Here is a 26,102-nt window from a genome sequence, read left to right as displayed (position 1 = left end):
TCTGGGCAATGCACTACAGCCTCCTCATTCTTGCTTTTGTTATCTTTGCATCCTGAATCACTTTCTTATCCTCTAGTGACCCTCTTCAGTGCTGTAATTTTGCAGAAAATGTGTTTTGAAGCTGACTTACATCCCAGCAGGCACCTTTCACATTTACTTAAGTCTTTCGCTCTCTCTGTCTCTCCACCCACTTCCCGTTTGTTGTTCCTCCACCAAAGAACAGATACACCAGATAGGATTGCTGGCTGTCTTGGGGTGCCTATGATTTGTTTGACAAGGGCCGTCTTGGCACTCAGTGGTGCTGCCCTCCAGACACTTGTGGGTCGCTTTTCTTTTCTGGAGGCAAGAGACTGAGCTAACGTTATTAAGGTCACTGGGAGTGATGCAGAATTATAATGCGTTGTCCTCCAGTCTTAAGCCCATTGGTTTTTCTTTTAATTTCTATTGTCCCATGCACTTCAGAAGAAGTATTAGTTCATCCAACACCCTTAAATATTCATTGGTGGTTCACTATGTATATTTTTAAAGAATCAGGCAACTGGTTGGTCATTGTGTAAATAGAATATTGGACCACACAGACTTTTAGTCTAATTCAGCAAGAGAGGGAAGATATCCACTACTTTAACCTTGCTGATTTTGTACACAAAAGGATGGAACATAAGCTGAGGAACGTTTTATCTTCCAAATGTTTGGATTGTTTGTCAGTGCCTTCAGATCGCCCATTAACTTATAGTCACTCCAATAATTTCATAGGGCTTTCTTAGTCATAGAATCATAGAATCATTGAGTTGGAAGAGACTTTGTGGGCCATCCGGTCCAATCCTCTGCCAGGAAGCAGGAAAACCACATTCAAAGCACCCCCGATAGATGGCCATCCAGCCTGCTTTAAAGCCCCCAAAGAAGTAGCCTCCACCATGCATCAGGGCAGAGAGTTCCACTGTTGAACAGTTCTCTCTCACAGTTAGAAAGTTCTTCCTCATGTTCAGGTGGAATCTCCTTTCTTTCCTGTAGTTTGATGCTATTGCTCCATTGCATTGTAGTTTGACAAGCTTGCTCCCTCCTCCCTATGACTTCTCCTCACATCTTGATACATGGCCCTCATCATGTCTCAGCCTTCTCTTCTGCATGCCCAAGTCTTTGAGCTTAGGGCTTGTTCTAATTCTGTGTCATCATAGGGCTTGTTCTCCAGATCCTTGATCATTTTAATTGCCCTTCTCTGGACAAATTCTAGCTTGTCAACATCTCCCTTCAATTGTGGTGCCCAGAATTGGACACAGTGTTCCAAGTGTGGTCTGACCAAGGCAGAATAGAGGGGCAGCATGACTTCCCTGGATCTAGCTGTACTCCTATTTATACAACTATGGCACCTAATACTCATTGGTGGTCCCCCAGAACCAACCCCATTGAATCTGATGCCTTTACAAGTTCCATAATACTTTACAATTAGACATATTGGTCAGGTTTTCTGAGAGTTGAAGCCATAGGGAAGCTAAAGCAGACATGGGCAAACGTCATCCCTCCAGGTGTTTTGGACTTCAACTCCCACAATTCCTAACAGCTGAAGTTTGCCCATGCCTGAGTGAAAAGCTGCTAGTCCTTGAGTCAATGAAAGTTACAACTAGTCTGGCGAAGACCTAGAAACAAACTAGGCACTTTTGAAAAGGTTCACAGTGAACCACTTGTTTTTAGGGACCGTGGATGCATTAATGGAGTTTGACACCACTTTAACTGCCATGGCTCATTGCTATGGAATCCTGGGAGATGTAGTTTGAAAGAGAAACCTAAAGACCTTGCAAAACTACAACTATCCTGATTCCATATATTTAAACTATTGCAGTTAAAAGTGGTGTCAAACTTCTTTAATTCTATAGTATAGATGCAACTCAGGAGAAAGATGTTATTTGGGAAAGGCCTGGGGTAGACTATGTGGACCCTGTGGGCTATATATTTCTGCCTGATCTGGTAGGAGGAATAGAGCTGGTTCTGGGAATGTTAAATTCTGACTAAAGCTGAAGCAGGCAAAAGTCATGGTGTCTGGTGCCAATACATGAAAAACAATGTGTGAACGTCATGTAATCCAGCATGGCTTGTTTTCACTATATCAGAATTTCTTGATCAAAGGGAATTAAATAAATGTATAACTTTCTTTTCCTGTCCCCTGCTCCCTTTTTGCTTCATGGAGACTGCAGCAGGACTAATCATCAGTACAAAGATAATACAAGAGGCACACATTGCAGAAAACAACTTTTCCAGAGAGTCCTGCTTCCCAAGACAGTCTGACCTACGGATGGTTGTGTCCCCAGCATTGTAGGCCAGGGGAGGGTGTACAAAGCGTCTTTTCAAGATCTTCTGGAAAGGAATGGTTCCCCTCCTTCTGGAGGCAGCGTCCCAGTTGCATCACGGCGCTCCTTGCCAGCTCGCTCAGGAGACCCTGGACCCTCTGCGAAACCATATTTGCTTCCGGATCTACTCATGCCTTGTGTATGTGGAATCCAAGTTGCTCTGGAAGTAAGCCCTTCGTGTTGTCTCAGGCTAATCCACACCGATCTCCGGAAAGCTGCCCTACTAAGACTGCCAGTCAGCACAGGGGCTGCTGCTATGTCTGCCTCCTGAGATGCCACGCCGACGGGCAAGATGGAAGCCGCCAATGCCAAATCCTTCTTCTGGGAAGCCTTCCCCCCAATGCCAACCTGTCGGGTCTACTGCAGCCCAACCTACCAGGATGGGCACCTGTTTGTGGCGGGTGGCTGCAGCCAGCAGGGCCAGCCCTTGGACACAGTGGAAATGTTGGATATTGTATCCCACAAGTGGACAACGTTGCCTTCTATGCCCACCCCGAGGGCAGGGGCTGCGGCCGTGATGCTGGGCAAGGAGGTGCTGGTGATTGGAGGGGTGGACACCATGCAGAGACCCCTGGCATCCGTGGAGGCCTACCACACGGATGAAGGCAAGTGGGAAACGAAAGCGGACTTGGCCCAGCCATCCATGGGGGTCTCAGCTGTTGAGAAAGGTAGGTAGTGGTTCACTCTGGTGTGGCGGGAAGTGTGATGACCATCTATTTTTGCTGTCATAGAATCATAGTTGGAAAAAAATGCAAGAGCCATCCTGTCCAACCCCATGCAGGAAAAATAAAATCAAAGCACTCCTGACAGATGGCCATGCAGCCTCTGCTTAAAAATCTCCAGAGAAGGAGATTCTAAGGCACTTCCAGAAAGCATATTCCACCACTGAACAGCTTATACTGTAAGGAAATTCTGCCTGATGTTTAGGCAGCAGCTCTTTTCTTACAATCTGAATCCATTGCTCCAAGTCCTAGACAACAAGTTTGCCCCCTCCTCAATATGACATCCTTGGAATATGCCCTCCCGGCCACCGCCGACACCTGAGCCTCAAGCGTCAACGCTGAGTCCAGGAGGACCCCCAAACTGCGGACCTGTGATTTCAGGGGGAGTGCAACCCCGTCCAGCACAGGTTGCCACCCAATACCCCGATCCAACGAGTGAGGTATTGGGTGGCAACCTGTGCTGGACGGGGTTGCACTCCCCCTGAAATCACAGGTCCGCAGTTTGGGGGTCCTCCTGGACTCAGCGTTGACGCTTGAGGCTCAGGTGTCGGCGGTGGCTGGGAGGGCCTTCGCACAACTCAAACTTGTGCGCCAACTGCGACCATACCTCGTGAAGTCTGACTTGACCATGGTGGTGCATGCCTTAGTTACCTCTAGACTGGACTACTGTAATGCGCTCTACGTGGGGCTTCCCTTGAAGACGGCCCGGAAACTACAATTGGTTCAGCGTTCGGCGGCCAGATTAATAACAGGGGCGAGCTACAGGGAACGATCTACTCCCCTGTTCAAAGAGCTCCACTGGCTGCCGTTCACTTTCCGGTCCCAATTCAAGGTGCAGACCATCATCTATAAAGCCCTAAACGGTTTGGGACCCACCTACCTTAGTGACCGTATCTCCTATCATAAACCTGCCCGATCCCTTCGTTCATCCGGGGAGGCCCTTCTTTCGCCACTGCCTTTATCCGAGGCCCGTCTTGTGGGAACGAGGGAGAGGGCCTTTTCTGCTGTGGCCCCCCGACTGTGGAATTCACTGCCCACTGAGATCAGGCAAGCCCCCACCTTGTTAGCCTTTAAGAAAGATCTAAAAACATGGCTTTTCCGATGTGCCTTTGGGGAGTAAATGTTATATACCTCTTTGGTTATTCCCCTTGGATTCTATCCTTTAGACTGCTCCACCATTTTATATCCCTGTTCCCTTTATTTGTATGCCTCTCTCTCCCGAGTTTTTAATTAAGTGTTCATGTGGCCCGCCCTGTTTTTTACTGTTTTCTCTGATTTGTGCTGTAATGTATATGATTATTTTTGCATTGTTATATTGTGTTATGATATGTTGTTTTATTTTGTTATATTGTATGGTGTCTGGGCATGGCCCCATGTAAGCCGCCCCGAGTCCCCGTTGGGGAGATGGTGGCGGGGTATAAATAAAGTATTATTATTATTATTATTATTATTATTATTATTATTATTATTATTATTATTATTATATGTAAACATGGCTATCATACTCCCTTTTAACCTTCTCTTCTCCAAGCTAAACATACCCAGCACCCCAAGCTGCTGTTCCTAGGGCTTGGCTTCTGGACCTTTGATCATTTTGGTTACCTTTCTTTGGATATTTCCAGGTTGTCAGTATCCCTCTTGAATTGAGATGGACAGTATTCCAGGTGAAATGTGACCAAAGCAGAACAGAGTGGGACTATGGTTTCCTGCCTTTTAGACACTATACTCCTATTGATGTGGCATAGAATTACATTGGCTTTTTTAGCTGGTGCAACCTACTGTTGACTCATGTTGAGTTTGTGATCTACTACAGCACCTTCTACACTGCCATATAAAATCCAGATTATCTGCTTTGAACTAGGCAGTGTATAGTCATATAATCTAATAATCATTATGTGGATTATCTGCTTTGATTATCTGGATTATATGGCAGTGTAGAAGGGGCCTAAGACTCCTAGATCCCTTTCACATGTATTGTTTTCAAGACTGGTATACTGTCATCATTAGAAAACGTGAGCTCTGCACCTCCAGGAACAAATGTTTCTTTCTTTCTGAGCCATGTTTGGTCTCCCTCATCCTAATCTTGCATTTCTTGGCAACCAGTATTCCCTACCCATTATGCTTGGTCATTCTTCATATGGCTGTTTTGAAGATTTGTGTTTTCTCTAAGCAAGTCTTCTATTCCTACACTTCTTTGGGTTCCTCTCAGCCTGCTCTTGTGTGTGTATTGTGCTGTATCATTGTCACATTTTGAGAATGACTCCACTGGTAGTGTATACACTACTTTCTGCTGCTCAGTTTATTTGCAGAATCAGGAGGGCACAAATCTACTTAAGTGGCACAGAAAAATGTTTTATTTCAAAGCAGCTTATTCTGTTGGCAAAAAAGGTTTTGAAATGATGATGCCTGCTCTGTTTTTGCCAGTTTGTCATGTGTAAGCTGCTTTGAAATTGATTGTTAAAACAGAGCATGAAAATACACGGTAGTTCATATATCAGTAGTTATAAAATAATTATAGTTGACCAATTTGTTTAAATATCATTTTCAGGCTGTATTTTTACACCTTTAAAAAAATTCCTTGTTTCAGGGAGATTTTCTAACAGCATCAAAATTATGAACTATTACAAATAACAGTCAGGTTTAGAATTAAATGTTCACCTTGCAATCCTAGTTTTAGGGCCTTATTATATTCCACTGTTATAGCACTATTATTCCACTCTAACTACCATGACAATATTGTGCACTATTCTGGTGTTTGTGGTATTGTGAAGCCCAAGAGCTCTTTAGATGACAGCTCTAAAGTCACATCTACACTGCAGAATTAATGTAGTTTGACACTGCTTTAAGTCCCTTGACTCAATGCTATGGAATCATGAAAGTTGTAGTCTGGGGCTCCAGAACTACTTGGTAGAGAAGGCTAATGACCTTATAAAACTATAGCTGCCAAGATTTCATAGCATTGAGCCATGGCAGTTAAAGTGGTGTCAAACTGCATTAATTCTACAGTGTAGATGCATTCCCTTCCACAAATTGCAAATTCCAGGATTCCATATGATGTTGCTGTGGCAGCTAAAGTGGAATAATAGCACTATAATTGTTATTTGATAGGACCCTCTGTGTCCTTATACTGAATCCTACTCACAATAATCAGAGCATGTTAATTCTGCTTTTCTGCAACTTAGAATTCTAAAAGTTGTCATTTTTGTCACAATATCCTATAAGGAACGATGTATTTAGATACATTTCGACTGTACCCTCGGTTCGCTTCTGACACGATAAATAAAAATAAGGAGTGAGATAAAAAAGCTACCCCATGCCAAAAAGCAAACAGCTCTTTTAGGGCACATTTCTCCCATGCCATTTTAATTTTTTTTTTCATGTGTAGAATATGCTTAGTAAGTAACTGAAATGTAAGGTAATTGTTTACAATTGTATAGCTGACAACAGCAGAGAGAATATCTAGATTGTCAGTCTAGTTTCCCAGGGATTCTGCAATAAAATGTAATTCAGAGGACCTGCCAACCTGGCTCTTCGATTGCTGTATGTGCAGTTTTATTGTGCCAGCCTTACACCAGCCAGGGCTATGGTTTTGCAGTCAACCTGATTTAATGAGAAAGTGATAAATTCTTCCTTTTCATCCAGCACGGCATTCAGATAAGTTCTGAGCTTCTAAGGTGACCAGGAGAACACAGCCTCTTGGCAGGGAATATTTTCAAATAGTATTTTCTTTTTCTTTCTTCGGGCTTTTGGTAATTGACTCAGGCTTGCACAAGTACATGCTGTGAATGTATTTGCAAGATTACTCCATGGCCTTGGACAGGGAGTTTGTTTGCATTCTGCCTTTCCTCCAGTAAACTCAAGGTGGCACACATGGCAGTCTTTGGGCACATCCAGACTGCTTGAAAAGTCACAGGTATTGTTCTTGTGCTTTTTAAATTTGAAATAAACCAGCCTGGGGAGCTGGCATTAAAAGTCAATGTTTGTACCATGGACTGACAGAAAATACTCTGGTGTAAATAAAAGGTGTACCCAGGTGCATCTACTACACTGTTGAATTAATGTAGTTTGTCCCCACTTGAACTGCCGTGGCTTAATCATATGTAAACCTGGGAATTGTAGTTTTCTGAGGTCTTTAGCTTTCTCTGGCAAAGAGTGTTGATGCCTCATCAAGCTACAACTGCCAAGGACTCCATAGCACTGAGCCAAGTCAGTTAAAGTGGTGTCAAACTGCACTAAATCTATAGTGTAGATGCACCCTGGGTGTCCAAAATAAAATTGGAAAGAACAGGAACAGAATCTGGTCTTTTAAATCAGTCTTGAATGTGCCCTTCCTCTCCTCTTTATCCGTAGAATAAACCTATGGGGTTGGTCAGACTAAAGAGAGAGGAAGCAGTGAATTTCAGTCAGTCAGTCAGTCAGTAGCCTTTATTTCGGTCAACAAACCATTGGCTAGGATCAAGTTATAGTACAGATGTAGTACAGATCAAGTACAGATGGAATACAGCATTTGAGTAATTTATGACAATTGCATTTGACTTATGGTTAATAACAGGTATGTGCAAACTCTATTGGCTATTTGACTAACTTTATAATCTAAAACAAAAACTGTTTGCAGATTAGTAAACTGTCCCCTAGATATTCTTTGTTATACTCTCAACACTTACAGATTTTTCATGAAGCACTTGCGGCTTTTTGCCGCTGAAAAGAGAAATTTAGCCACCTGCTCCGTTATCCTTTTGTCAAAGTCAGACAGTAAATAACTGCGGTACCAATTTAGGGTTCTTCCTGGCCATTTAGTGAGTAGAGGTGATATTAACCTTAATCTATCATCTTTGTAAATTGTACAAATAAAAAGTACATGTATAACAGTTTCGACATTTCCCTCCCCGCAAGGGCATGCTCTGTGTTCGTGTTTAATGCCTTTGTATCTGCCCTCTAGTATGGCTGATTTGAGTGCATTGAATCTGGCCCAGCTAAAAGCAAGGCGAAACTTTGGTATATTTAAGTTTTCTAGATATTTAGCACCTCCCATAGAATTAAATGTTAGGCCTAGAGTCAATGGGGAGCATGTGGAGCGCGCCTGAGTCATTGAGGTTTGTTTGTCTATGTCACTAATTCGCTCTGCTAAGATCTTCACAGTCTTTTTATACTCAAAACCCCTCAGTATATTCTCTGAAAGCCCCAATTGCCTAAACTTCTCATTTAATGCTTTGATTTGGTGGGATTTGAAGAGGTCTTTTTGAATCAAATATATATATCCTGCTTCAGGTCCTTTATATATCCTCTCAATCCAATATCCTAGGGCCCTTCTCCAAGCTGTTGATTCCAATGAGGCTGTTCCTGATTCAAGTCTTAAAACAGCAGATGGAACACAATTGGGGACAGCGAACAGTTTTCTAAGGAACCCTGATTGAACTTGTTCAGCTTTAGATGAGAAGCCTGTGATCCAAACAGGAATTGCGTAAAGTAGCTGGGCTGTTACCTTTGCTTGGAAAACCTTTATTGCAGCGGGGATATATTGACCACCTTTTGTGTAGAAAAAGCGTATTATAGCTTTACTACTGGATAAAGCATTTTGTATTGCCATTTTTTGATGACAACCCCAGGAGCCTGAGGCCTGAAAGGTCACCCCCAGGTATTTAAAGGAAGAAACTTGTTGTATTAAGTTTTCTCCTATATACCAGTTGTGTCTGGCTCGCTTTTTTGAGAAAATCATGATTTTGGTTTTACTGTAGTTTATCTTTAGCTGATTTTTCTCACAATATTCGTAGAATGCCCTCAGCACTCGCTTGAGTCCTACCATGGTGTAGGATATGAGGGCAGCATCATCTGCATACAGCAATAGGGGTATATTGGTGGATGAAATTTTAGGGGGATGTCCATTTGGTAGTGAAACATGGGCGGCCAAGTCATTCAGGTATAAATTAAACAAAATAGGGGCCAGGATACAGCCCTGGCGCACCCCCCTGTTGACAGCTATTGGTTTTGAGAGGTTGCCTTGTACACCACATCTTACTTGTGTTGTAGTGTCTGAGTATAAGCTCTTGATCAGCCAGAGCAATCTTTTGTCGATTGTGGTCTCCTGCAGTTTTTGCCACAGCAAATTTCTTGGGACAGAGTCAAACGCGGCTTTTAGATCGATGAAAGCAGTATATAGTCCCTTGTAGGGACTTTTTTGGTATTTTTCAGCTAGGTGGTTTAGCACAATACAGTGGTCTATGGTAGACCTCCCTTTTCTAAAGCCTGCCTGTTCCTCGCCTATTATTTTTTCGGAGTCCAACCAGTCTAGGAGCCTGTTATATAAGTGGCGAGAATAAAGTTTTCCCACCACCGAGAGCAGGCTGATGGGACGGTAGTTTGCTGGGTCGTTTTTGTCCCCTTTTTTATAAATTGGGATTATAATAGATTTTGACCACGGGGCAGGAATTAGGGCTGTGCGGTTAATGTGTGTGAAGAGGGGGGCCAGAAAGGCTGTCCACCATGAGATGTTGTTTTTTAGATGTTCGGGGGCTATTTGATCTGGGCCTGGGGCTTTACCGTTTTTCAGTGATGAAATCAAACTTTTAATCTCCCTACCGGTCACCGGGGACCATTGTGGTGCATCTGTGCTACCGAAGGAGATCACTGGATTTTCTTCCCACTCCCTTCTGGGTATCTCTTCATTTGACCCATATAGTATAGTAAAATACTTTTCCCACACCTGAACTGGTATATGGCATTTGGGAGAGGTTTTCCCAGATCCCAGCATTCCCGTGACCAGGGTCCAGAATTGCTTGGAGTTGTTGTTTAAGGAAGCATCTACCAGGGCATCCCATCTTCTATTCATTTTCTCCCTCTTGTTTCTCACTAACATGGCTTTGTATTGTTTTTTGATTGTATAGTACATTTTGGGGAGATTCTGGGAGTTTTCTGCTCTATAGGACTGGTAAATCTGGTTTAGCTTCTTTTTTAGTATTGCACATTCCTTCTGTGTATCTGTTGTCCCCTCTCCTTGGCTTTGGGTCCTAAATCTGCCTACTAATTTTTTTCCTGAGACTATTAATTCTTCTGTGAGATGTGAGTATTTTGATATTGCTTCCTCCACACTTTCTGTTTCTGCTATGATCTTTCCCAACTCCGCCAGCAAGAAGGGGTCTGAAGTTGCTGGAGGTTTGTTTTGCTTCTTTGTATCCCATCTAAGTCTGTTTCGTCTTATGTCTAGGGTGGAATTATCTAGATAGTGTTGTGGACTTAAGCGTTGCGCATTAGGAAGACTTACTATATAAGAAATCGGGAGATGGTCACTTTCTGTTCTGGATACTGTGGTGAAATTCTCTATATGTTTATACATGTGATTAGCTACCAGAACGTAATCTATCACACTGCTGCCACTTCCTGATATATAGGTAAATTCGGCACATCTCTCAAATTTAGGGTCTCCATTTATTATGTTTAGGGCTAGTCTTGATGTCAACTGCGCTAAGCATATCCCAGCTAAGTTGATCTTGTTATCCTTAGATTTCCTGTCAATCTTGTTTAAGTGGTCTTCCAACTCTTCCAGGTGCCATAACTTAGAGGCAAATAAGGTTGTATTATCAGGGCCCAGACGAGCATTAAAATCTCCTGTAACAATTAGTTTAGATTTTGGGAAGCGTGATTCCAACATTACTATGTAATCTTCCAGTTCCTCCCAAGTGCGGGTAAGCTCTAGCTTTTTGGGGCTGGGGGGAATATATACGTTGACCAGGAGTATCTGTGTAGGCCCATATTCTATGTGACAAGCCATAGCTATATGGCTGCAATTGTCAACTGATTTGATTTTTGCCCCAAGGGATGTGGACAGCAGAATGGCCAGGCCTGCTTTCGGTCGCCCTCTATCTTTTTCCATTTTAGCCGGGGAGTCAATTATAGTGTATCCGTTGAAATCTATAGGCCCTTTACTCCATGTCTCCTGAAGCGAGATCACATCAAACTTCCTCAAAAATTTGCTTACCCCTTCCTCTTTACTTCTGGTCTGCCATCCTGCTATGTTCCAAGATAGACAGTTCAGGTTAGATGATTTTGTTTGCAATGTTTTCACTTTTGGGACTGTTGGAGGTTGCGGAATGATGGACTGGGTGGGACGTGTTTCATTTTTTAGTATATTCCTGACTAGTCAGTGATCACCCTTAGAATGGCTCACTGGTTCTGTTTGTCGCCCTCCTCTAGCCCTTCCATACGTCATGTCCGTCTCTGCTAGATCCCCTATGCAATGACCTGGCTCAGGTTGAATTTTATCCCCCTTGGTCATCCTGCTGAGAAGCTCTACCCGTAGCAAAGTCAGTCTGTCTATTATTTCCCTTTGACTTAATTGTGGCAAGCATTGGAATGTTTCCAGCAGGTCACTTTCCTCATCTATGTATAGCTCACTAAAGGGTGTTTCAGTTATGAGCCAATTGGGCACTGATTCCAGCTGCTTTGCTAGAGGGAACTGTTTTAGAGGTTTAGGGGTATCTGTTAGATCTATGAGATTGGCTTCATTGCAATGGATTTGGTTAGACCTGGAGAGTTGTTTAGGTTCCTGTTTGAATAGTGGGAAGGGGGGGGGAGCTGTTAATAAAGTACCGAGAGATGGACATCCCGAGCTCCATAAGTTTTTCCTTAAGGCAATACAGTTTGTTAGTTACTTGCTTGTTTGTACATGTTATAACTGCCCGGGCATGTGAGTAGTTGTAAAATAGGTATTCTATCTGGGTTATTTCAGCTAGACTAATGACATTGCACCCCACAACTTCTAAAACCCTTAGAAGGTGGCCTTTCCGTTCTGCTGGTGAGAGGAGGCCCAGGGGCTTAGGGTAGTTAGAGATCACCAACTTGTTTGGCACAAGTATCATCTCCCAATCCCCCACATCTGGAACATCAAAGTTCTTTACCCATTTCTTTTCATTGTTGTCCTTGTTTTCCTTTCCTTTAGCAAAGACGGTTTCCCAGGGATCCTGTGTGACTTGTGGGTCTGCTAGTATTGCTGGGTCACACAGAAGGGGTGTCGCTTGATTGACTTCCAGGACATCAAGAACTGTTCTTTGCTTGATCTGATTTATTGATGTCTAATTTTTAGATTCCGGTTTACAATTTATTTTGTCTATCTTATCTTTAGGGGGCTTCGCAGTAGTACCTCGATCTTTCTTCTTATCTGTGTGTTTATACTTGAGGATCTTTTGAGAGTTTAAATTTGATTGTTTTACTGTGGATGTGGCCACTTTCTTCCTTTCTTGATCTTTTTGAAGACTTCTGCATTTGTACTTTATCCTTTTGTGAGCCTTGCTGTGTTTGGGGGGACTTATTGTGTTGTTGTTTTTGTTCCTTGCCTTTTTTCCAAGATGCCCTTTTATGCTGGAGTCGTTGACCTCCGTGTCTTGATTTAAAGTTGGGAAGGTTTTCTCCTTGCTTGCTTCCTGTTTGACCATAAATTGAGTTATTGTAATCAGGAGGGCATTGGTTTCTGCAAGGTAAATCTTTATAGCCTGAATATCAGCGTTCAAACTGGTTAATTGATTGACCAGATCCTCTGCAATGAGTGGTTTTTTGAAGGCCTCTGATGTTAGATTTGTCTCTAGATCGCCCTCTGTTATATTCATAGGGACCTCCACCACGTCTTCATTGGGGGATGTTAAAACATGCCTCCTGTGCCCTCTCCTACTATCCAGATTATCCAAATTGTCAGTAGCGAAGGCAAACTCCTCAGCAATACTTATGCCTGAGTTCTCATAAGGATTAAAAATTACCCGACAGTGATCTAGGGTCCAGTCGAGAGGCGAAGCTGAGGGGGAGTTCTGTTCCTGCTCCAGCTCCTGTATTTTGACTATGGGAGAGAAGTAAGTTTTTATCTCTGTTTGTTTTGTTTTCTTTCTTTTCCCAAACGGGGGAGATGAGATTAGCGGAGACAGGGACTTGTCACTGTTTCTGTAGGTCTGTCTTGTTCTGATTACCATGGTTCTTTTAAAATGAAGTCACAGAGTCTTTAAGCAACCAAGAGTTTTAGGTACTAGTTAATAACTGTTAGTTGGTATTTGATAGAGATTGCTGCAATGACTTTGATAAAGCACGCCAATATATCTTGATATGTTTTAATACTTGGCCTTTATCTGCAGTCCTTATATCATCTACTGTTTTGTTCCTTGCAGTTTGTACCTATTTAGCAGAGATTAGTGCTTTGAAAGAGCTCTGAAGTAAAACAGCTCAAAGAGTGTTCCTTGAGTCAGCAGCCTTGAGTAGTAGAGGGCTCTCTGCTTCCTAGTATGTACTCCAGGGTAGCAGCCAGCAAACAAAAGGAGACCAGGAAAAAAAAGTAAAAAGTAAAAAAAAAATATTTTAAAAAAACCTTTGGAAAACTGGAACACTGCAAGCCATCCAGCCAGCCGGGAAGAAAGCAGTTTGAGGCAAGCAGAGATTCAGCAATGTGATCCTCTTCTTACCTTCCCTCCTTCAAGGGAGGCTTAGGCTTAGGTGTTTTCCAAACAGTTGCCGATAAAATCTTTAAAACTGCATTAGCTTCATATGAACAGTCTTTAGTAAAAGCAAGGAGTTCAAGGGCAACAGTCTTCAATTAAAATTGAGAGTTTAAGATAATATAAAAGCAATAAGATAACAGCTTCAGAACTTGCCCTTGAGCACGGCTGACGCTGCTCCTCCCGTTGCTCCACCCATCTTATCAATGTACCGAAGCAGTGAATTTCACAACTTTGTGAGGACCAGGGGTGCATCTACATCAGGCATGAGCAAACTTCAGCCCTCCAGTTGTTTTGGACTCCAACTCCCACAATTCCTAACAGCCTACTTGCTGTTAGGAATTCTGGGAGTTGAAGTCCAAAACACCTGGAGAACCCAAGTTTGCCCATGCCTAATCTACACTGTGTGCGATGGTTCAATGCTATTGAATCCTAGGATTTGTAGTTTGCTAAGACAGAAGCAGTCTTTGGCAGAAAAGGTTAAAGGATTCCATAACATTGAGCCATGACAGTAAGTGGTGTCAAACTGTATTCATTCTACAGTATAGACATAGAGCTTGGATCTCTATTTTCCCCGGGGTTATGTGTTTTCCGGGCTGTATAGCTATGTTCCAGAAGCATTCTCTCCTGACGTTTCACCCACATATGAGGATGCCTACCATAGGTGTGAGTGAAATGTCAGGAGAGAATGCTTCTGGAACATGGCCATACAGGCCGGAAAACACACAACAACCCTGTGATTCTGGCCACGAAAGTCTTTGACAACACTATTTTCCTCCTTACGCTGGTGTTCATTCCTTATGTGGGAAATCTGTTATCAACTCTCCCATCATTTTTCTTTTCAATTTCAAGCTGTCACAGGAGGGAGCCAGTTCAATCAACAAAATTGGTTATCTAAAATTTCTCTCTGTTTCTGCACCATTGTCTCAATCTAAATCATTCTCTGAGTGATGCCGTTAGCACCCTGTAGGACTCTACTATCCCCCACCCGATTTATAGCAATGTTGCAGGATTTTAAAATTACCAAAATCAAATGAGATTTTGGAATGCTTTAATACCCCTTTCCCCACTGTATGAGTTTTTGATCAAATCTGGACCTGTCTATAGTTGCATTAATACAAAAGTGTTTTCTAAATGGAAAATCCAGCCATAGATGGCCCACACAATGTATTAATTGATTTATGAACATGCCTCACTAATCTGCAATGAGAAGATCCTGATTTTCAGCAGATGAATGTGTTGTGTTTTTTTTAGTGACTTGCTTAGCATTTTAAGGGTGTCTTTTCTCCATTTCTAAAGTGTTTACTTTCTATCCTTTGAAAATGGTCATATTTCTTTGGCCCAAGGCTTTACTCTCTTTCTTTTCCCTTTCCTTACTTAAGTTCATGTTTCCATTCCTTTGGGAATCAACTTCAGAAGCCTTGTGCGATGGACACAAAGTTAATATTTTGCCAACAAAGGATTCAAGTAGAAATATTATCAGTTGTCCCCTATTTCTTCACGATTTATGCCATCAAAGATAGCCAGTAGTTCATAACATTTAATGCAAGACATGAAAGTTATCAGGTTTCTAAAATCTTAATCTTTGCTTCAGAATCTGTTCTTTTTAAATTGGATTCAAATGTACGATTATAAATTTATACTTCGATCTATTACTGCTTTTGGTAGCCTTGCTGAAGTTTCACATGGTGTTTCTCTTTTTGTTTGTGGAGGTATTTCCAATTATACACATAATAAAAGTGAAAATATGTACATGTGTATGTGGCTGGGGTGTCCACTTACACAGACAAGCTCCTGCCTCCACAAACAGCTATAGTTCCCACTGCTCAGAAGACACCAATGCCATTGCAGGTTATAGCGAGAGCCAACAGAGGTTTGGGGAGAATTCACCATGAATTCTCCCCCAGTACCAGTAGGTACTGGGATGTATAGTTCACCTGCAATCTAAGAGCACTCTGAACTCCACCAACGATGTACCTGGAACTAACTTGCACACAGAGCTCCCCTGACAAACAAAAAATACTGGAGGACTTTGGAGGGATTTATAGTAGTTGTGGTTCACCTACATCCAGAGTGCACTATGAACCCAAACAATGATGGATCTAGACCCAACTTGACATGCATACCTGATATACCCAAATTTGAATGCTGGTGGGTTTTGAGGAGAATTGGCCAGGACATTTTGGAGTTGTAGCTACGAGGATTTATAGTTCAGCTGCAATCAGTGAGCACTCTGAACTCCACCAAAGATGGAATTGGATCAAATTTGGCACACACAGCCCCCATGACCAACAAAAAATACTGGATGTCTATGGGGAAAATTCACCTTAATTTTGGGGAGTTGTAGTTCACCTACATCCAGAGGTGTTTAGGGGGGCTGACCTTGCTTTCTGGGAGTTGTAGTTCAACCACAACCAGAGAAAATGTGACCTCTACCAATGATGGACCTGGGCCAAACTTAGCACACAGAACCCCCATGACTAACTCAACCTACTGGAGAGGTTTGAGGGGACTGACTCACCATAGTGGGAGATATAGTTTACCCTACAGCCAGAGAGCAGACTGAACCCCACCAATGATGCATCTAGAGCAAAACTGCCCAATATAACAAACTTTAAGTACTGATGGAGTTTTTCGGAGTTAATCTGCCATGATGTGAGTTGCAGTTAACCCACAACTTTATGCATTTTGTACAATTTTAAAAAATGACTTTTTCAAATAACCAGATACCCAAGCTAGTAAAACATATTTTTTTAGGCACTGAAAGATGTAAGACTGTGTGCTGTCTGATACCTTAAGTTCATGAAGTTTGAAATGTTGACTTTGAAAGAATCTTTAATTCCAGTGTGACCAAACCCAAATACTGTGATGGAAAATAATTGAGTTCTGCATAAATGTCTTTAATTTGCATACACAACTGTATTATCCAGAGGTTTTGGGTGTGTGTGTGTGTGTGTGTGTTCTGATTTGGACTCTCCTTTCTTTTTGTTCATTTTGGAGAATTGGATCCAGCTTAAGTGAGTGATTTTCAAAAGAAGTAGAAAAATAGACTTCTAAAGCAGGATCCCAAGAGAATAGTTGTGCTAGGGGAAGAAATCCAATGCTGGATTGTTAAACCTCCCACCTGCTCCCAGGTGATGGGATGAATGGATTGTAACACATTTGTTCGTGTTTTCCTCTGCTCTTCTGTAAGTTAGAAATGTATTAAATTGAGGTGGATGCAGAAACAACTGCATTTACTGTTGAATTCTGTATTCCCCTGTGTTTTTATCACAGCTAGGTAAATGAATGGTATATTTTTCTGCTGTGTGCCAAAATGGGGATGTGCTCCTGCATTACTCTGTTCTCATTTTCTGGCTGGCTCTCCATACATTGCACCTTGACTTTGCAGATGCAGGGGGAGCATAGATTTTGCAGAGGCAGCTGAATGTCTAGGACGATACCAGCTTTATTGATCTTCTGTGTGGTGTCAGGATTTTGCTAGTTTCAAGGTGAGGTTGCTTAACTCCAAATACTTATTTAGTTATCCTGTTTCCCCGAAAATAAGACAGCATCTTACATTAATTTTTGTTGGAAAAAAATTCATTAGAGCCTGCGTATAGCTGCCAGGACACTATTTAAATGGACTTTTAAAACAAATGTAACTATTGCTTATTATTTATAAGTAGATAAATATAGAGCTTATATTTTGAGCATCCTCAAAAATCCTGAAAAATCATGCTAGGGCTTATTTTTAGGGTACTGTAGGTCTTATTTTCGGGGAAACAGGGTACTGAAGGGAGGTCTAGTACCCTGCATCCCATCTTATGTGGAGGGCTGACTATACAAGATCCGGAAAAGGTTACTTTTTGAAACTATTTCCCCAGCTAACTTGACCAAGAACAGGCTCCAGAGAAGTTAATGCTTTGCACAACAGTATTTAAGGTTTCAAAGTAGCTTTAAATAAGATCAAATGACTGAACCTTTGGCCCAATGATGTCTGTAGTGTAGTGACATTCAGCAATTCTCCAGGGGTTTCAGGAAGAATTGTTTCATGGCCCTTTTTGGAAAATGTAGGGATTGATCCAAGGACTTTCTGCATGTTTAGTATGTTTTCTGCCACTTCAGTTACTGTAGCTTCTCTCTGTATAGAAAAAAAAGCAAAGAACATACCAAATTAAGGATTATTAACATCATAAAACTTCTCTACTGTAAGTTTTGAATGCAATCACCAAGCAGAATTTAAAACCTGTAGGCAATTTGCAGGCCTTTGTTCAAAGAACATCAAAAGGGTTCAAACCAGCATTGCCTGAGTAGCTTTTATATCATTTGCTGCCAGGAGCACCTCAAGCTGAGCCAAGGGTCTATTACACAGATATCAAAAAGGTGATGCTAAACAAGGGGATGGGCGGGGTATCTTACTCTTTTTAAAGTCTCCAAATAAATCCAGGCACCACCACTTATCCATTATAATTAAATGACTTTATAAGATTTAGGCCATTATCCCATACTCCTCCCCCACCCGATTTCTAGACACTTGTAAAACAGAGATATAACAATGTATGACGAAGCCAATTCCATGATATAGGGGAACTTCCTGTCTGCGCTTGTCATGAAACTGAGAACATCCTAGAGAACATTGTTGGCTGGAACAAGTGACTGTGGTTGTGGAGGTATCCCCAGTGCATCTACCTCTGAAATATCAGAAATGTGGTCAGTGAGAAAGAGGCTGATCATTTACCAACACACCAGCCATACGACTGCACCATTAACTGCTGCTGGAGGCCCTAATACCTAGTGGGTGCATTTACTCTCTAGCTGAACCGGAGTAGCAGGCTCTGTGAAAGTTTTTGGAGAAGAACCTCTGGAGAGGGTTTATTTGCCCCTTCATGTAACCAGCTGGGGTCCTGGTACTGTTCTTCCAGAAGTCTGACAAATTGCAGTTCTGTAATGACTGCCGGATGCTCAACCACATCACCATATGAAATCCCAGAATTGTTGGAGAGACTCTTCAATGGCTAAGTGTTCACTAAGTTGGATCTTAAGAGGAGCCTACAACCTTGTACGGATTAAGGCAGGAGACGAGTGGGAGACGGTGTTCCAGACCTGCTGCGGGCATTACAAATACACAGTCATGCCATTCATATTGTGCAATGTGCCTACCGTGTTCCATCACTTCATGAACAACATGGTCTGGGATCAGCACCCTGACCCACATTCTCCTTTCTTTGTACAAGCCGATGTTTTGGATGAGGTGGAATGGAACTATACAATTTGGGAGAAAGAGCTGTTAGTAATTAAGACTGTGTTTGAAGCTTAGTAATTAAGCTTCCTTCAAAAAGCTGCTTAAAACCTGGCTCTTCCGCTGCACCTTTGGATAACCGAGCCCATAGCTATAGTACTTGCACAGGCCATCTCTTTGACTTGAAACACTGCACTTTATTCCTCTGCCCCAAAGCATCTTAGAATATAACATTGTATTTTAGTTCTAGTGGTCCCTCCAGGCCATCCTCTCCTCCATCCCAGTGGTCTTTTTTCTTTTTTCTTTTCAGATTCATATGTTATTTGAGTGATTGTATTCCTTCTGTTTATGTGATTCTTTTAGTCAATTGTTATGTTTTGTTTTTGTTTTTGATTCTTATAGCGTTTTATAGTGTTTTCAGTGTTTTATTGTACAATGTTTTATGCTGATTTTATATTGGAAACCGCCCTGAGTCCCTTTCGGGAGAGAGGGCGGTATACAAATAAACTTTTACTTACTTACTTACTTACTAATTAAGGCTGTGTTTGAGGTTTGGTGGCATTTGCTAGTGGGAGCAGTCCACTGTCGGGTTCTCTTATCTCAGTTGTGCTGTGGGTCCATCTTCCAAAGAAAAGCACCAAGACATACGCTGGTAGATTCCAATAGATTTTTATTGTACCGAATGCCAGAACCTTCTTTTGGCCCACATATATAGGGGCTCCCACATACCAGAGGGTAATTGATGTTTTATGGCCGGCCTGCTTTATGGCTGGCATCTGTTCCTTGTCAGCCAACCAGAGATGTCAAGGATTGGAGATCATGACATCCACCCAGTGGAGGTACACACTGATCACCATAATCTTGAGTACCTGCAGACAGTATGGAAGTTGATGTATCCCAGACTTTGCAGCAGTGGTATCAGTGGTGGGCCTTGTTTTTTGAAAAGTCAACTTTCAAGTGAAGTATGTCTCCAAAGCACGCACTCAGCAGGCAGATGCTCTGTCAAAGAGTACCTAGCGTCCTTAGGAGATAAAAAACCTTCCTTTCTCTTGCGCCCAGAGAACTGCAGGTCTGACAGACTCTGCGGGAGCAAATCCTGGAAGGCCAAGGTCAAGGTGTTTGGGTTCAGGCCTGCAAGCAAGAAGGAGTGTCCTACCCCTATTACATAAGGAAAGGTTTCTTGTGCTAGCAAGACCGGATTTATGTTCCTCCTGGTCTGTGTTGTCAAGAAACGCTGCACCTCTGTCATGACAGCAAGCCAGCGGGACATTTTGGATTATATAAAACATTTCATCTGGTATCTCGGGACTTTTGATGGCCAAAGGTGAGGCAGGAGCTAGAACGGTATGTGCACACCTTCCCCGTATGTCATGGTGCTAAAAACTAGTTAGGGCAGCCCTCAGGGCTATTGTATTCCTGGATGCACAGTTTATTGAGCTATACAATATTGTGGCCCAGATTAATCTGGTGGATTTTCAGCTTCAGTAACCAAGAGGATTCTGGGTTCACCCTGTGTCCCACTGCTTCTTATGGGTTCTCACAACTGATATCCGTCCTGATGTTGGCAGTGTGGTACCTCCTCCGCTGGTGTTTGTAGAGGGAGAGGAGGAATTATAGGTCACACAGATTTTGAACTTGAGGCGTCATCGAAGGCACCTTCAATACCTCATCGATTAGGTAGGGTATGGGTCAGACAAGCATTCTTGGTAGGATGCGATGTTTGTGCTTCAGAGGTAGTAGGCCAGTTTCACTAGGATTACCTGGAGAAACCCGTCCCTTTGTGAGAGGGAGGAGTGGTTCATGGAGTGGAGAGTAGTGTCGTGGTTAATACTGATGAGGAATTAGAGGAAGGATTACTACTTCCAGCCTCCAAGTTGGCTCTAATAGAGAACAAAAACAGATGCAGCCAGAGACCAAGGAGATCACTACTTTGGAACAGAAACAACAGCAACCCCAAGTGGACAATGAAAGACTTACCACCCCTCTGGGCTCACAGCAAGAACAGGATCAGGACCTTGAGTTGGGAGATCAGCGGTTAAGAATTCTGCACTGGCTACAATTAAGGACCGATAGGATTCAGGTTGTTTGACTGAGGCCCCTTTCACACAGCTGAATAAATTCCCACATTATCTGCTTTGAACTGAAATATATGGCAATGTGGACTCTGATAACCCAGTTCAAAGCAAATATTGTGGGATTTTCTGCCTTGATATAATGGGTTATATGGCTGTGTGGAAGGGCCCTGTGAATAGGGCCAGCAAGTGGGAGCACTTGAGAAATCTGCATAAATAGCGTTGGTATTTGGAGCTACTTAAATCACCAGCAATGAACAATAAACAGCACAATCTGAATGTCTTAATCTACCAATACACCTAGAACTGTCATTTGTTAACACATAAAAAGTCATGAATCTATCTACTTTATCCTATTGCATTTCAGAAAAGAGGGCACAATTGGGTAATACCTGTTCATTAGGACCAGCCCAAATGCTCATCTCATATTATTCAATGGATTGAGAACCCTGCAATCTCTGAACAGGCAAACGGGTGATATAGAAACAACAAATTGAGTTGGATATCTTTTAGACCAGAGCTTTCTGATCATTTAATGTCGGTGACACATTTTTTAGACCTGCATCATTTGACAACACAGTAATTCAGTGTAACTAGCAGACCAGAGGTTAAACCAACCCTTTGTGAGAGATACTGACACAAACATAAATTGGAATAACAGAATGTATTTTTCATTAAAACCTTTCATTTATATTTTTTAAAATATATAGTTTATTGCTTATTTCACAAAAGCTCACTGGTACCTTGTTATGTTCATGAGACATACCTATGCAATCAGCTGACATACTGATGTGTTGGAAAACTCTAGACATTTGGCTGCCTCTTAATGTTTATAGATACAGTAGAGTCTCACTTATCCAAGATAAACGGGCCGGTAGAACCTTGGATAAGCGAATATCTTGGATAATAAGGAGGGATTAAGGAAAAGCCTATTAAACATCAAATTAGGTTATGATTTTACAAATTAAGCACCAAAACATCATGTTATACAACAAATTTGACAGAAAAATTAGTTCAATACACAGTAATGTTATGTTGTAATTACTGTATTTACGAATTTAGCACCAAAATTTCATGATACATTGAAAATATTGACTACAAAAATGCATTGGCTAATCCAAAACCTTGGATAAGCGAGTCTTGGATAAGTGAGACTCTACTGTACTTCCATTCTTCCCTATTATACTTCTGTCCGTCCCCTGCTGCACTTTCTATTTAGGTCTGTTTTGCTTTTCTTTCTTGATATGATGTTCGGCATGATAAAATATACATGAATAAAGGTTCAACAAAATAGTGAGCAAGTTTTATTTGCGTCACTTTTATCAATCCTGTTTCCCCAACAGCACTTTGAAATTTTTCGAGTGCCAATGAAACGTGCATCACGCTTCCTTGAAGCATATGTTCAGTGACGGGCCTTTTCTGGCTGGAAGGATTTTATGGTATAATTAGAACAATCATTAATATTTGTAGGCTCTTGTGGACTTTTAATTCAGGTTCCTGTGAGATGGAATTTAACGAAGGGTTCACATAGTAGGGTCTTGTGGGCACTTATTGTAGCAAAAGTAATGTTGGAAAAGTAAATATTTGACATCTCATTCAGTGTTCAGAATGTCTTAGTACCTACTATATGTAAATGTGTATCTTGCAGGTGTCAGGGAACATTTGCTCACCTTGTATTAATACATATGCCTGGTTCATGGCTATATTTTATGCAATTTTTCTTTTTTGCTCTGTTTTACCTCCTCTCTCTTTTGGATTTGCAATTAAATTACTTTTTTCTGTGTCTTAGGATACATTGACACTGTAGGATCAAGGTGGTTTGGCACCACTTTCACTGCCATGGCCCAATAATATGGAATCCTGGGAGCTGTATTATTAATGGGTCTTTAGCCTTCCCTTCCGACCCTTCACCAAACTACAAATCCCAGGATTCCATAACACTGAATCATGGCAGTTAAAATGGGATCAAACTTCATCAATTCTATAGTGGAAGTGTATCCTTAGCTAAAAAACACGCAAAATAATATCTCATGTCGTCACAGAAGATAGAGACAGCTAGATTTCAAGAGAAGTTACTTTTCTATCTTAATGAAGTTGAAATTTTACTACCTGTATTTTGTTGCCTCAAGTCCTCACCTGGCCAAGGAAGAGATTGGCCTCTGCTTCCAATGAACTCCCTCAAGAAAATGGCCCCATCTACAGTGCCATATAAAATTGATTATCTGCTTTGAAATGAATTATAAGGAAGTGTAGACTTATATAATCCAGTTCACATAAAATAATGTGGATTATCTGCTTTGATAATCTGGATTATATGGCAATGTAGATCCAGCCTAAGTCTTAACTCACAACATGGCTCACTGCTATAGAATCGTGAGAATTGTAGTTTGCTGAGACACTATATTCTTTGTCAGAGAAGACTGTACAGCTCGAACAACCAACCCTCTCATGATTATTTAGCATTGAGCCATGGCAGTTAAAGTAGTTTCAAACTGCACTAATTCTACAGTATAGGTGTGACCAGGGGCAAAATTAAGTGTTGTGGCTCTAGCATCCTCACCTTTCTTCTCCTTTGCCCAATGAAGGAGTCAGTGACGCTTGAACAATGTATTTTCTGCTTTTTGGTAAGCCAATAAAGCTGTTGGTCTTTTTGTGGGTTTTCAATGTCACTGTATTTTGCTTCATGGCTAACACGGCTTCCCCTGAATATATCTCTTAAAGTTGTCTCATTTACATAGACCTAGAAATGTATGAGGAGCCTCTGGTGGTGTTGCGGATTAAACCATTGAGCTGCTGAACTTGCTGACCGAAAGGTCAGCGGTTCGAATCTGGTGAGCGGGGTGAGCTCCCGCTGTTAGCCCCAGCTTCTGCCAACCCAGCAGTTCGAAAATATGCAAATGTAAGTAGATCAATAGGTACCACTCCGGTGAGAAGATAACAGTGCTCCATGCAGTCATGCTAGCCACGTGACTTTGGAGGTGTCTGCGGACAACAGCGGCTCTTCGCCCTAGAAATTGAGATGAGCACCATCCCACAGAGTTGGACACAAAAAGATGTAATGTCAGGGGAAAACATTTGCCTTTACTTTAGAAATGTATGAACTTCCTGAGCCACTCCAACCTTCTTCATTTCCCATTCTGGGGTTATCTAACTTCCCCCCAAATTCAGATGTATTGTATATTTGTTTGGCAAAGGGCTGCACTTACTCCCAAGATGACAAATATTGCTCGGTTTCGGCTTCATTGCGTAGAAAAATGCAAAAAAGATTTTCCCTTCCATCTGGGAGAACAGGTGATGATTTTCTTTCAAGTTTGAATGGTTCCGCTTCATTGAAAATGGAATACATTTATTCAAGGGAGACTCCACCTGGATAGCTTCCAGATAGCAGTGAAGGAAAAAGGAAGGAGATCTTCCATATTCAGTAAAAACTTATTTCAGCCAAAACTGTATTCATGGTGCAATATACAGGAAGGAAGCAAACTGTGTTATTCTATGCCAAGATTATTTCTCTCTGTGGAATCAAGCAGAGATATTTCTCATTATTTGCCACAAGATTATTTTAAGTCAGGGAGGGGCAACTTCAGAGGGCTTGGAAACCACACTTCACCCTTTGGAAACTCCAAATAACTGAATATCCATTTTAGTTGTTCTATTTAGAGAGTTGTGTCCCTGAAAATTGTTGTTAGAATCATGGTGTTTGAAGGGATCACAGGGGCCATCCAGTCCAACCCCATGTTGGGACTCAGCAAGAGGCTGGGGATTTCTCAGAGGATGGGGGGATGATGGGTTTCCAACTGAGGAGTCTGTGTGTGATTGGGTTGAATTGCAGGCCTTAGATCAGAGAGAAACGTAGGCAGTTGAAGATGAGACAGAGGATGTTTTGGATTCCAGTGTTGATTCCTTAGCAAAGGGAAAGGGAAACCAGTGAAAGGTCCATTTCTCTTGGGAATCGGCCTTCGGCTGATGGGGAGTTTTCCCGCGATATCAGATTAGGTCTCCTGACAGAAGGAGTGAAGGTTAGGTTAATTAGGCATTCAGAGAGATTTTGTGAGAAATCCTTGAAACAACCCAGGTGTGTGAGGCATGATCTCATGGCTTCTTGGTCAGGCTTGGGCTTAAATTAAGTGATGTTTATGTGGTGTCTCTCAGAGCAGACGATATTGCCAAAAGGTTCAGGTTCCTGTCTCAGCTCTCAAGTTCATGATTCAAGTTTCTTGTGTTTGCCTATATTCCTGAAAGAGTATTGCCTTGGGCAAGATTCCTGCTTTCATGCTTATGGATTTATGCCTGTGATCTTGACTTCATGTACATTTCCATTTTTGAACTCCTGCTCTTTTGTATATAGACTACTGCTGTTTTATAGCTCCTTTTCTACTGCTCTTTTGGGAAATGCTCTTTTTTCCCTTTGCACATGCTTTTCTTAATAAACTGTGGACTCTGGTGTGGTGGTGGGTGAAAAGGTGTCTCAAGGCTAGAGTGCAGCATCCCATTCTGTCATGCAGGAATGTGCATTCAAAGGCCTTCTGACAGATGGCCATTCAGACTTGATTTTAAAACTTCCAGAGAAGGAGAGTCCACCATGTTCCAAGGCAGAAGAACATTCCACTGCCAAACAGCTCTTATCAGGGAGTTTTTCCTAATGTTTAGGTAGAATATCTTTTCCTGTACCTTGACTTTGTTGCTCCATTGTGTCCTAGTTTCCAGAGCTGCAGAAAACAAGCTTGCCCTCCTCCTCAATGTGACATCCTTTCAAATATTTAAAGATGGCGATGATGTTCCCTCTCAGCCTTCTTTTTTCCAAGCTAAACATGATTGAATAGCCATGAGCTCTGAAAATTCAAATAATGTTAAACTGTATTACAGTAGAGTCTCACTTATCCAAGCCTCTCTTATCGAAGTTTCTGAATTATCCAAGCCATTTTTATAGTCAATGTTTTCAATATATCGTGATATTTTGGTGCTAAATTCGTAAATACAGTAATTACAACATAACATTACTGTGTATTGAACTAGTTTTTCTGTCAAATTTGTTGTATAACATGATGTTTTGGTACTTAATTTGTAAAATCATAACCTAATTTGATGTTTAATAGGCTTTTCCTTAATCCCTCCTTATTATCCAAGATATTCACTTTTCCAAGCTTCTGCCCTCCTGTTTAGCTTGGATAAGTGAGACTCTACTGTAATTCTACAGCATAGAACAGTGGTTTCCAACCCGTGGGCCATGGCCCACGGGTAGGCCGCGAGACCTAAAATTAGGTCCGCGAGACATGCAGGGA

The 26,102-nt window shown here is 41.8% G+C and overlaps 1 protein-coding gene across 6 annotated transcripts in view; it reads left to right on the top strand.

Annotated features, from left to right (window-relative positions):
• Positions 1–26,102, top strand: part of klhdc8b (kelch domain containing 8B) — a 74,739-nt gene that overhangs the window by 26,360 nt on the left and 22,277 nt on the right. For 4 of the 6 annotated variants that reach the window (XM_062973763.1, XM_062973759.1, XM_062973760.1 and 1 more), the window contains one exon: positions 2,183–3,010. In XM_062973763.1, coding sequence (XP_062829833.1) covers positions 2,635–3,010 — 376 coding nt within the window. In that variant the 5' untranslated portion in view covers positions 2,183–2,634. The remainder of the gene's footprint in view (positions 1–2,182; positions 3,011–26,102) is intronic. The other 2 variants (XM_062973761.1, XM_003228791.4) reach the window with 1 other exon arrangement.

The sequence above is a fragment of the Anolis carolinensis genome, chromosome 2 (genome assembly GCF_035594765.1).
Source record: "Anolis carolinensis isolate JA03-04 chromosome 2, rAnoCar3.1.pri, whole genome shotgun sequence".
Lineage (NCBI taxonomy): Eukaryota > Metazoa > Chordata > Lepidosauria > Squamata > Dactyloidae > Anolis > Anolis carolinensis.
Note: the sequence above shows the minus strand (reverse complement) of the source record. Positions and strands in the feature narration are given on the sequence as shown.